The sequence below is a fragment of the Electrona antarctica genome (genome assembly GCF_951216825.1).
Source record: "Electrona antarctica genome assembly, chromosome: 21".
In the NCBI taxonomy this organism is placed as follows: Eukaryota; Metazoa; Chordata; class Actinopteri; order Myctophiformes; family Myctophidae; genus Electrona; species Electrona antarctica.
This window is the reverse complement of record NC_136802.1, coordinates 14,257,713-14,268,805: the sequence shown is the minus strand read 5'-3', so window position 1 is coordinate 14,268,805 and position 11,093 is coordinate 14,257,713. Positions and strand designations below refer to the sequence as shown.

Genomic DNA, 11,093 nt, shown 5'->3' with positions numbered 1-11,093 from the left:
TCTTTTTACTTTTATCTGTAAAAGATTTATTTTATTAGATATTAGTCGAGCGACAGGAAAAAGGACATTAGGTGTGTGTGGGAGGCCTTCCCAAGTTCCACCTGAACACATCACTGTAACTACAGAGAAACGGTGAAACCTTAGGAAGACTATAGGCCCTGGAATAACGGGAGCTCTCGGGTGCCACGGTTTTACATAAGAGGTCATGAGGTCCAAATTGCTGATTGCTGCTCCTGAATGTTATTGTCGCCTTAGTGTTTTGTGCAAAAGTAGCAGAAATAACCTACAATAATCTACAAGTTCATAGTGCATGTCGTGAGCTTGTAGATAGGCTATCTTTTGCCTATGACATACCCAAAATGGGGATGCCAGTTGAACGTGGTTAAGTCTGTGGATTTCATAATAAATACTTACCAGTTACCAATGAAAAATATTAACAAGAGCATGTGACTAAATTACTACTTTGTATCCATTGGAACATAATATTGCAGGTTCTTTTTTTTAAATTACCTGAAAGAACCATTCTGAACTTTCTGCTGACAGCGATGATGTGACACATCCGGCGACTGACTGAGCCACCACAGCACCCCGAGATGATCAAATGTATTCAAATAAGATTTGAGTTGCATGTCTGCTGCCAGTTGCAGGACGGGAATGGTGTTTTCAGTAGAGGATTAACATGTTCTAATTTTAGACAGCCACCATGTTGAAAAAATCATGAACTATTAAAGGTCAGCTGTAGACATGACAACTCAATTCGTGCATACGTGCTGTTACGTAATGGAATCAGTGGTCCATGGATAAATATGGAAATATTCCTCTGTACCATTTCATTGGGCATGGCGGGTAAAGCAAAGGGGGATGGGTTGTTAGATTGCCAGTCTAACAAGGATCCTCAGATTACATAGTTTATACACTATTCCTTAATAATGAATATCGGGGGACCAGGGTTTTGTGGACGAGCCCCGAACTCCATGTGTCCCCCAGGACTAGTGCTGACATGAGTATTTTAGGGGGCATTCCAGTTCTGCCCTGTACAGTACAAAACTTCACCGCAGTCCGCACACAGAAATACAAATGTATATACTGCACACATACAAGCTCAATCTGTTGTTTATTACAGGGATCATTGAGGAGAAAATGCTTATGTCATGAAATGCTTCACCATGTACAGGATCGTGATAAATAAGCGTAAGTAGATAACCGAAAAGCATGAGCAGAAATAAGTAAAGGAGTGACGATCCGACAATGAACTAGGAGCCATCACATCTCATCCTGTGTAAGTTACTTATGCCACAAGTACCTCCTTGGGGATGTTTTTAACGTGCCTCCCCACCAGACACTTTCAAACAGCATGTATGCACAAAGGTGAACATGTTCAAATTGTAGCAAACTATTTTAATCGTTCATTCAGCTGTAATTTACTTCAGGTTTTAAATTAAGTGCTGGTTAGAAAACATTTTAAGAGTCTGATACAAGAGCCATTATTTCTAAAGACTGCATACTCCATTTCTTACTTCTACTGGCACAGTGTGGTAGAGCACCTTTTTTTAGAAGAGGATTTGTGTGGGCGCACTGGGCAGTCTTTTTTCTACTATGTAAAAAAAAACACTTCTCAGTTTCAAAAGATGCAGTTTGGACACACGCAAATTACAGTGATTTTCCTGTTAATGTTCCAGGGTAAATGTCATATTCAATTTGATGTTTCAATCAAACAGCTTTTAGAACATTATCAACAGCCTATAACTGTTACTTAAAGAAAGGATCCTTGAATGAGAGTAGGAACAGAAAACGGCTAATCCCTGAGTTGTGCATTTTGTTGAGTGAATAAGTCAAACTTCTGTGGCCAAGTTATTTGGCAGAAAGTGGTCATTTAAGTCATTTTGAAGGTATTCTTGTTTTGTTGCATAACATTTGGAACAATGGGTGAGACAGATACATAGCATGTAAACTGCTGACAACAAAAATGAAACTGGATAAATGGTTTCACTGTGATTAACGTGAAATGAAAAACCCAGCGAACTGTTAATCCAGCCGTGAGCGACGAACGTCCCGACAATCGTGCACGAATGTAGAGTTCCATGCAAAACGGCATCTGGCATCACTTCTTCAACAAAGTAGAAAAGTTGGGCGTAGCTACAAACTTTTGTATAAACCAGGATGCATAAAAGTGCATGTATTAAAGAAAGAAATATTACAAATGTCCACATATTTACATAGATTTCTTGTGCCAGCTTTTAGCTAGGATGAACTATTGACAGTTGGGAATGGATGCAGGCCAGTGTAGCAACAACCATGGCATGGTGCATATTACACACCGACAAATTACCTCATTCAAACGCATGAAAATAAAGGGAAGGCCGTTTCCCCTGTTGTAAACAAAGAAAATGAAGAGTTTAAATCACCAACTGCATTGTGGCATTCATTGTCTTAAGCAATAAACTTCAAAAACACACTTTCATTCAATTATCTCTACACAGAAGGAAAGCTAAGGATTTAGTCTTTTTCTTTTGTGGACAAAAAGTGCTGCGTTGCCTTCAGACTCATCTTAAACCAAACATCACGTCGGCCTTGCCAAACGCCTCTTGTTCTAAGTTCCTGAGAACGTTCAGACTTGCAGGCCTTGGTCACAATCAACCCACCTGTGTTCGTCTCCCCTACACAAGAACCTGAAAAGATCGTAGGTATAACCTGGATGGCTTGAGATTAACTTTACCTTCAGCGAGCCTACAATGCTCTAGTCTAGAGCAATGTAACTCAACCAGTGTGTCAGTTTAAAAAAAAAAAAAGTGTACATTAATAGAACTATATTATTTTAATCATCGCTGTCGGGCAGAAACCGTTTTTCTCAATATTTAATATAATTGTTTGTATTTTCATAAATTAACCCCCAATTTTATACTTCATTGTATGACAACGGCATGCAAAAGTAGAGACAATAGTCAATCTACATGCTCACAATGTATCACGATGCCACAGGCTATGAGCTTGTGAATCTGCCATTTTCTCCATTTTTGAAAATGCTCGGCAGGACGGCAGGTTGAAAGTGGTTAAGTCTGTTTGTGGATTGTGGGTATTATAAACATTTAACCAATGAAAAGTATTAACAAGAGCTTGAAATAATAACTACGGTACATTAGATCCATATTTGGAACACAGGTTATTTTTTACATGTCCTGAAAAGTAAGGTTTCTGCCTGACAGCTACGATACATTCCACAATGCTAAGTTCAGATTGCAGTAACAAAACAGGTTGAGAGGCGCTGCTCAACACCTCACTTGGCCTGTGCCTCAGCAACACGCTCGGATCAAGACAGACCAAGCACGGTCATTTCTGAGCAGGGGCCACAGAAGGGAGCAAGAGAGGCCTGCCACCTCCTAAAGCCTAATTTAAACGGCATCATACGATGGCATCACTCGCCGAAAACAACAGATTTTCAGACAAAGTGTCAAATCTGACTTAAGTGCCAAATTGCTCCGGTGTCTCCCCCGGTGCAGAATTGTACAATTGCCCCGGGGTCTGCTCCGGTGCAGCGCACAATTGCCCCAGGGTCTGCCCCAGGGTCTGCTCCAATTGCCCCAGGGTCTGCTCCAATTGCCCCAGGGTTTGCTCCGGTGCCGTGCACAATTGCTCCAGGGTCTGTTCTGGCGCAGTATACCCGTGGTCATGGGAGGAGAAGCAGTCATCGGAGTGGATGAAGTGCAGGGCGGTCTGGTTGTAGCTCTGCAGAGCTTGCTGCTTCTCATCTGGGCCAAAATACAGGGAATGGGGGTGGACCTGCTGGATGTGCCTCTTGATGGTGCTGACCTTCAGTGTGGCCAGGGTGGCCCCACACACCATGCAGATGAGCCCATGTCGGCGGCAGTCGTAGTCCATGAGGAACTCCATGCGCCAGCGGACCTGGTAGTTGCGTCGCTGGTCTTTCCCGGGGTAGTGGCTGTGGCGTGCCGGCATGGCGGCCCCTTCCTTGGCTTTGCCCTTTTCTCCACTCGCACTATCCTCCTCCTCCCCCTCCTCCCTTTTCACCATTTTGCTGGGTGTCTCTGCGTTTTGGGAGCTCTGCTCCTTAATCTCTCCCGCTGCGTCAAAAGCTGTGGTTTCACTCTGGGTGACCTCTGCGAACGTGGGGAAGGGCGAGTGTTATCAGGGACCACTAGTGTTAACAGCTGAATCAAGTAAAAATCCCTTTAGTTTCACACACTTGCTCATTTACTAGGCCAGCAAAGCTGCCCTCTTTCTGTCACATGCAGCTAAATCACATTTTTCTATCTTCAAACTCTGAAAATAGTACCTAGTAGCTTTGAGCTGTTAAAATGCTACCAGGTAGGGCTGTCTTCGACTAAATATAATCTTAGTTGACTAATAAATAATGGTCTGTAGGAATGTTGACTAATTAGTTATATAATCATATAATACCTGGTGTCCCTATTTTGGGCACATTTTCTAAATTCAGAACTTTGGAAATTATTAAATCGCCAGTCTACAAGCTGCTTACAGCCCTTCCCCACAAGCTGTAGTGTTTACAGCTTGTAGACTGACAGATGTGCTACAAGAGATGTGCTCGTAATAAAGATATAAATAAAATTCAACACAAATTATTTATTCAGCATGGAAAAAAACATACAAATAGAGTAACTAACTAACAAAGTCAGTCTTGATTGAGTAAGGCAAAGTGATTATTCGACTGTGAGGGGACAGCCCTTCTACCCGTTCTTACCTTGTTTGATCTGTGTGCCGTCTGCGGGGTAATATTTGGTCCAGGCTGCGGCCATGGCCTCCCTTTCTTGCCTAGTCAGGGTGATGGTCTCCGGGTGAATATTCTGGATGTGGGTGCGGAAGGTGCAGACCTTGGCCTCGGGCAGGACCTGGGAACAGACCATGCAGTAGGTCCCGCGGCCCTGAGGTCCGTACGCCACCATATAGTCAAGGCGCAGCCGCCAGGGGTTGCCTCCGAGCAGGCGCCTCTTCCTGGGTTTGGGAGATTTTAGTTTGCGGAGAGGCTGAGGTCCCTGTTCTGCGGGTCTGATGCCGGTCATGCCGTCCTCGCCTATAAGACCAGTGTCCTGAGTTAAGGCGCCTTCTTCCCCCTGCGGGTGCAGGGCAGAGTTCATCCGGAGGGCCTCCATGTCGTTAAGAGCAGGATAAAGGTGCACCCCAGCGTCGCCGGTGTCTTTGGTGTTGGACTCTGACTTGATGAAGTCGTCCGATTCTTCTGATATGGGGCAGAGTGGGGAATTGATCAAGATTAGTACGAGCAGATATAATACAGATGTCATGGAACATCGTTTCTATCATTCTGTACATATTCTTGTAATATGTAGTGTACTGAACATGTCAACACATCATGTAGATAGCATGTCAATATTATATTGACATGCTATAATGACATTCATCTCAAATTGACCATTTTTGATTCAATCTTTAAATTTTTTAATACAATCAATGAAATTGATAGCCTGTCCCGTTCTCACCGTGAGTCTGGGCCCACGCCTGCAGGATGCAGTGCTTCTCCTCTGAGCTGTAAACCAGAGAGTTGGGGTGGGTGTCCAGCACGTGGCTCTTGATGTGGTCCAGGTGAAGCGAGGGCAGCTGGGCCCCACACACCATGCACACCAGGCGTCCCGGCTCGGCCTCGTACTCCATCAGGAACTCCTGGCGGAACCAAGCGTGCAGCGAGTCATTCAGGTAGCGCTCCAAGGTCTGGGCCGAGGGGCCCGGCGGGGCCTCCTCCTCCTCGTGGGGTTGCGGGGGGTCCTCCCCAGCTCCCACCATGGAGGCGGGGGACATGCTGGGAGGCTGCGGATGGTGCTGGGGAGTCATGGCGTCTAGGTGCTCTGCAGAGAAGCGAGGGCAGCACATCATTTGAATATAGTTAAATTATACACAAAAACCTGTATGACTTACAATGTGGCATTACCTGCAACACAGTCACTATACATGTTTATTTTATTCAAAAAATGAAATATAGTGACTGTGTTTCTCTTTTTTAGTTTCTCTAATCTGAAATTGTTTCCCTTTTCATTTCCCTTTTTGTTTTTGCATTTTTGCCTTTTCCCAAAGTTAGCAGTTAATTTCCTCTGTGTGCTGTGGTTCCTGTTGTGACCAACCCCAACTGTTGTCCCAGGAAGGGTGTATAATAGCCTTGAGAACCAACAGTTCCCGAGCCATGTGGTCCATAGTTCAGGGTCTACAGTATCTCCTGTGTCCTTTGCGTGACTAGCATGATGTACAAATACCCCCCCAGGACATGACGCTAGTACAGTATAAAGCAGGGACTTACCCCCATGATGAGTGCCAAGCAGAGGGGCATTGGGTACAATTTGTATAGTCTTTGGTATGACTCGGCCGGGGATTGAACGTGGACTGCCCATAACTATGACATCCCATTACTCCGACTACGTGGCTTCGCGTGCGGTTAGGGTTAGTAATTGTGCGCAAGTCGGACCAACTGAATAATGATCCGTCGGACTAATGACACGGCACCGATTGAACGTCGACCTCCCAATCTCATGGTGGACTCACAACTTAAGGCCACTGAGCTGGTGGGTGTAAGTAGTATACTACATCTCCTCTGATACACATGGAGTCAACACCTTCTTAAAACCTGACAGTGAGGAGTTTCACTGGGGGAGCTTAAAGGACCACTTCACCACTTTTCAACCTATCTTCATATAATAGGTCCTCACTAATAATCATGAAAAAATGGCACGATTTTTTTCTACTCAGTCTGTGTCTCATAGGACGGCTGTGGGCAGTTTAGAAACCGTCTTCCAGTGACATCATCATTAGGCAGATTTTTTTTTTAAACAAGATTTTTTTACAAAAATATTTCGATTTTCATTATCGTGAGAACGATGGCTTCCATTTTCACATTGCAACTTTTCAGGACTAGAAAGCCTGCAGTTTCTATTAGCTTGTATTCCCCATCGATGATGTCACTGGAAGACGGTTTCTGAACTGCCCACAGCCCTCCTATGAGACACAGACCGAGTAGAAAAAGATTGCACCATTTTTTCATGATTATTAGTGAGGACCTATTATATGAAGATAGGTTGAAAAGTGGTGAAGTGGTCCTTTAACACACATGGAGGTTCATCCTCTCTCCCCCAGATTTACCCCCTGAAGAACACATGCCCCAATCAACCTGCAGTGTGAACACTGCAAACTGTGTTTGTTTGTTTGTTGAAGCACGCAGCCAAGCCAGAGGCAAGCTAACCTCTACTCTAATTCGTGACATAAAATAGTTACAGGCTGCTAACGTGTGTCTTTACTCTGGGAAGGAAGAAAACAAAATATGGTTCTTGAGCGCAGCTGTTATGAGGGGACTGTGTCCGCAGCATTATTCTGTTACATCTTAGAATTGTGGAAATGTGGAAATACAGTTCCTTTTCCCCCCCAATTTGAAACCCTTTTAAAAACAATATTATGGGGTTGCCGATGGCTGAGTGGTTAAGGCACATACTACCACATATATGCTCTGGTGCAGCCGGACAGCTATCCCAGGGTCGATTCCCGGGCCCAGTGGACAGACCTCCCTGACAATATCTCCTGTTTCCTGTCAATCTCCACTGTTCCATCGAAATAAAGGCGGAAAACCCCCCCAAAATGTACATAAAAAAGAAACAATATTATCTTAGTAAATATAGCTGAATATCAAATTAATTCATAGTGTATACAGTAATCATATATTTTTATGGTGATGTGATGATATAACTGTTATTGCCATTTATGTGTAAAGAGTCTACCTTAACGTCCAGGCTGCATCCCTCCCACCCCTACACATCAGCACTGGAGCACTGAGTCATCGTCCTCTCCCACATAATGGCACACAGACAGCCCTCCTCAAGCACCATCTTATCATGAGGTAGCCTCATACTGCCACCAAGTGTGAGATGCTGAAAATTCCCCGCCTATCAATAGCTAAGCTGCCTCCCCCACAAGGCCGCCTATACCCACTGTTTCTCAATGTGGGGTCTGGGGACCCTCAGAAGTCCTTGGATGTTTTCTAGGGGGTCTCCAGCTAAATTACTGATAGTTAGGAGAACCAAAGGTTCACGTACGGTCTTTACAGTCTATTCGGCGTCTCTGAGATAAAACGTGATGTCAAATGGGCATCTGGCCTAACATTAAACATGCAGTAAACAGTAAACATGCAGTAATCCTGGTATCTATACTGCCTCCCCCTGGTGAGGGAAAGGAACTGGTAAGGAACTGGTTGGAATAACGTGTTCCTTCCACACATTACGTCCTCCCGGGGAAACTCCCCCTGTCAGGTGATAAGAAGCGGCCTCCAGCTCACTCCTCATGCTCGAAGGAAGCATGAGCTTAATTCGGGGCCCTCACCAGGTTGGCAGAGGGAGAGTAGCGCCCAGGATTCACATCTTAGGCCAGGGGGGTTTCAAAAGGGTGATACCCATACATCCAAACAGAAAAGTCCCATCTGATTGTGTTAAACAACGTTAAACTCACTTTACCACTTGATTTGCCACTCACTTTATCCATGTACATACCCTCTATTCAGATATGAAGCTGCCGGTCTTATAAAATTTGGCCCAGGCCCACATTTGGCCCACGGGCCGCACTTTGGGTGAAAAATGGGTTACAAAATCATGGGATAAAGTTTTTAAGTAAAAAAAAAAAAAAAAAGAAGAGAGAGAGATTGAGAATGACTGGCCTATACCCACCAGAGGGGTGCTGGGCAGAGTCTAGCAGTTGGTCATCCGTCAGAGGTGGGGGCTCGTCCGCGGGGGAGCCGAACGGCCTCTGGCCCCCCTCCAGGCTCAGGTGGCTCTCCCAGCCCGAGCGGATCACCTCCTTGTCGGCGGTGCTCCACAGCAGCGAGTCCGGGTGCTTCTGCCTGATGTGCCTCTTGATGGTGCTGAGCTTGAGGGTGGCCAGGGAGCTGCCGCACACCATGCAGATCATGCCGTGGCGGCGCGGGTCAAAGTCCATCAGGTACTCGCTCCGCCAGTACTCGTGGTAGTAGCGGCGGTGGTCGCGGCCCGGGATGCGGCTGAGGCCTGGCCGCGACGCTCGCTGGACCCTGGGCTTTCGGCCCGAGGGCCCGGCGATGGCCGACAGGAGCAGGGGCTGGTCGGGGTCCTCTGTGACGCTCCAGTAGCTGGTCTGTGGAGAGCTTATGGGCGTGACCATGTCACCATGGGAGTCATCCTCCACGTGGCCATTGGTGAGACCTTCCTCCTCTGTGGGACAAGGGAAACAACAGGCAATGTTGATATACGGCAGTTTGTATACATGTGTGATGTGTCCACATTCTCAGGGCACAGTACACATAACACATCTGACCAAAGCATGCACAGGATTGTCAATGCACTGTATTAACAGTGTAATAACCTGCCACTGAATGCATAATTCAATAGCGTTACAATTAATCAAGGAAGCAACTGTTAGGGAATTAGATTTGTAAAGACATGTTGAGATGTGCAATAATTTAGTTCTTATATATTCTGACTGTTTCCGCGTACATTGTAGCCAAGGGGCGGGGACTCGCCGCTGGTTTCCGCTGGGTGGCGACTGTGCATCACAGTCAGCCTGCCAGCACGCTATTTACCCTTTGTTTATAGGAGCCACTGAGACAAGGGGCCATGCTGTTACATGCCATTGTCCATGACACGGATTAACTCTGTGACAATGGCTGTCGGGCGGTCGTCGTGGCTTTGACACCGACTCCAGGCTCCCAAAACAAAAAACAAAAAAAACACGCACATGTATTTTTTACACAGTATTCTTTACCTCCTGCGGAACAGTGTCCCAAGTCAATCTCCTCTTGCGTCGCTTCCTCCTCTCCGCTTATTATTAATGAGACCAGATCTGTCTGCTCAGCACACTGTGGGTCCACGGGCTCGCTGCTAGTGTCCCCCGTCTCTTTCTCTTCCATATCCTGGGCGAGCAGCGGCTCACTGTGTTTGATTGCGCCTTCAATTCGCCTTCACAGAGCAGCGGCGGCGAGCGGGGAGAGCATGTTGGAAGGAACATTCGGCGGGGCTATACTAGCCTTGCTTGCATGCGTTTCGCAGCAGGCAGGCGGACTGGTGGACCGTCCCCACCACACCACACCGTGCTGTGTTGTATGTGTGTGCCCCTCTCGTCCCCCCCAGCCCAGCCAGCCAGCCCAGCCGCCCCGCTCCTCTGGAGCCAACTTAACTTTTCATATGGATCGACACACCGCGGGTCTCTCAGTCGCTCTCCTTGTCCGTGTGTACGTCCGGGGTCCGCGGGTGTGGGGCTCTTCTTGTTTGTGTGGAGGTTGGTTTTCTAAGCGGGCCTCTCTCCAGTAATGTATTTTAAGGCTCTGCTTGTCTTCAGGGTGGGGAGCCGTACTAGGGGCCCCTGGGGCTCCTTAAGGGGCTCCTGGGTAAATTTAAAGAGACAGTAGCGGCTTTCACGGGCACGGACACGCGCACCCGGGGGCCAGATGGACCAGGCCTAAATACTCACAATCTCATAAGCAGGTCAAAAACAAACAACCCCCCCCCCTTTCAACGTGGTGTGTTTAATATCATCAGCGAACCATTAATTAAAACACAGTCTACTGTGCAGAGCATAATGCTCAAAACAACCAAACTGAATCATGTCCATCTATCATAGATCTATGCCTTTGCATTGAATCGTAACGATTCTAAACAAATCTCCAAAAGTCAATCTAGGCCAACTTTTTTAAAACAACATAATAAATCAATGGACCTTTGTCCAAATGTTCCAACTTGGAACAACAACATACTTGCTGCAATTAACTGAACAGTAATAGTCTGCTATGATTTGACCGTATTTAATTTATACAAACGTGTGCTCGGTTTAGTGTATCAATCATAAATATATTTAGAAGAACAATTTACTGTGAAGTGTAGTTGAATTTGTCTCATTCTGAGCCTATACTATTATGCTGTGTGCATAAAAATCCTAAATGAACTCACAAATGAGCAGCTATCAGTAGTAGTAGTCGTCGTTTTCTCCCGGTTATTCTCAGGTCATTTTCTATGCATTTCGTAATAAACAGGGCCCCTGGTCGACACGGTAGTAAATAGTATTGTATATGTCCACGCCACGCAGTTTACACACACACACACACACAC

The 11,093-nt window shown here is 46.0% G+C and overlaps 1 protein-coding gene across 2 annotated transcripts; it reads right to left on the bottom strand.

The window, feature by feature from the left end:
* Window positions 1-1,097: 1,097 nt before the first annotated feature.
* zfta (zinc finger translocation associated) lies at window positions 1,098-11,054 on the bottom strand. 2 transcript variants are annotated; one of them, XM_079491489.1, is made up of 5 exons: window positions 10,935-11,054; window positions 8,685-9,203; window positions 5,472-5,834; window positions 4,718-5,212; window positions 1,098-4,115 (listed from the first exon to the last, which is right to left on the bottom strand). In XM_079491489.1, the coding sequence occupies exons 2-5, from the start codon at window positions 9,151-9,153 to the stop codon at window positions 3,460-3,462; spliced, it is 1,983 nt and encodes a 660-aa protein (XP_079347615.1). In that variant the 5' UTR covers window positions 9,154-9,203; window positions 10,935-11,054; the 3' UTR covers window positions 1,098-3,459. The 2 variants fall into 2 exon arrangements, with proteins under 2 accessions (XP_079347615.1, XP_079347614.1); XM_079491488.1 differs by lacking the exon at window positions 10,935-11,054 and adding an exon at window positions 9,754-10,928.
* Window positions 11,055-11,093: the final 39 nt, after the last annotated feature.

Excerpts from the sequence above, each read along its gene's own strand:
- zfta (XM_079491488.1), bottom strand. The coding sequence starts at position 9,898 with ATGGAAGAGAAAGAGACGGGGGACACTAGCAGCGAGCCCGTGGACCCA. Across the intron at positions 9,204-9,753 it reads GGGACACTGTTCCGCAGGAG|AGGAGGAAGGTCTCACCAAT; the intron begins GTAAAGAATACT and ends CTTGTCCCACAG. Across the intron at positions 5,213-5,471 it reads GGCGTGGGCCCAGACTCACG|AAGAATCGGACGACTTCATC; the intron begins GTGAGAACGGGA and ends GCCCCATATCAG.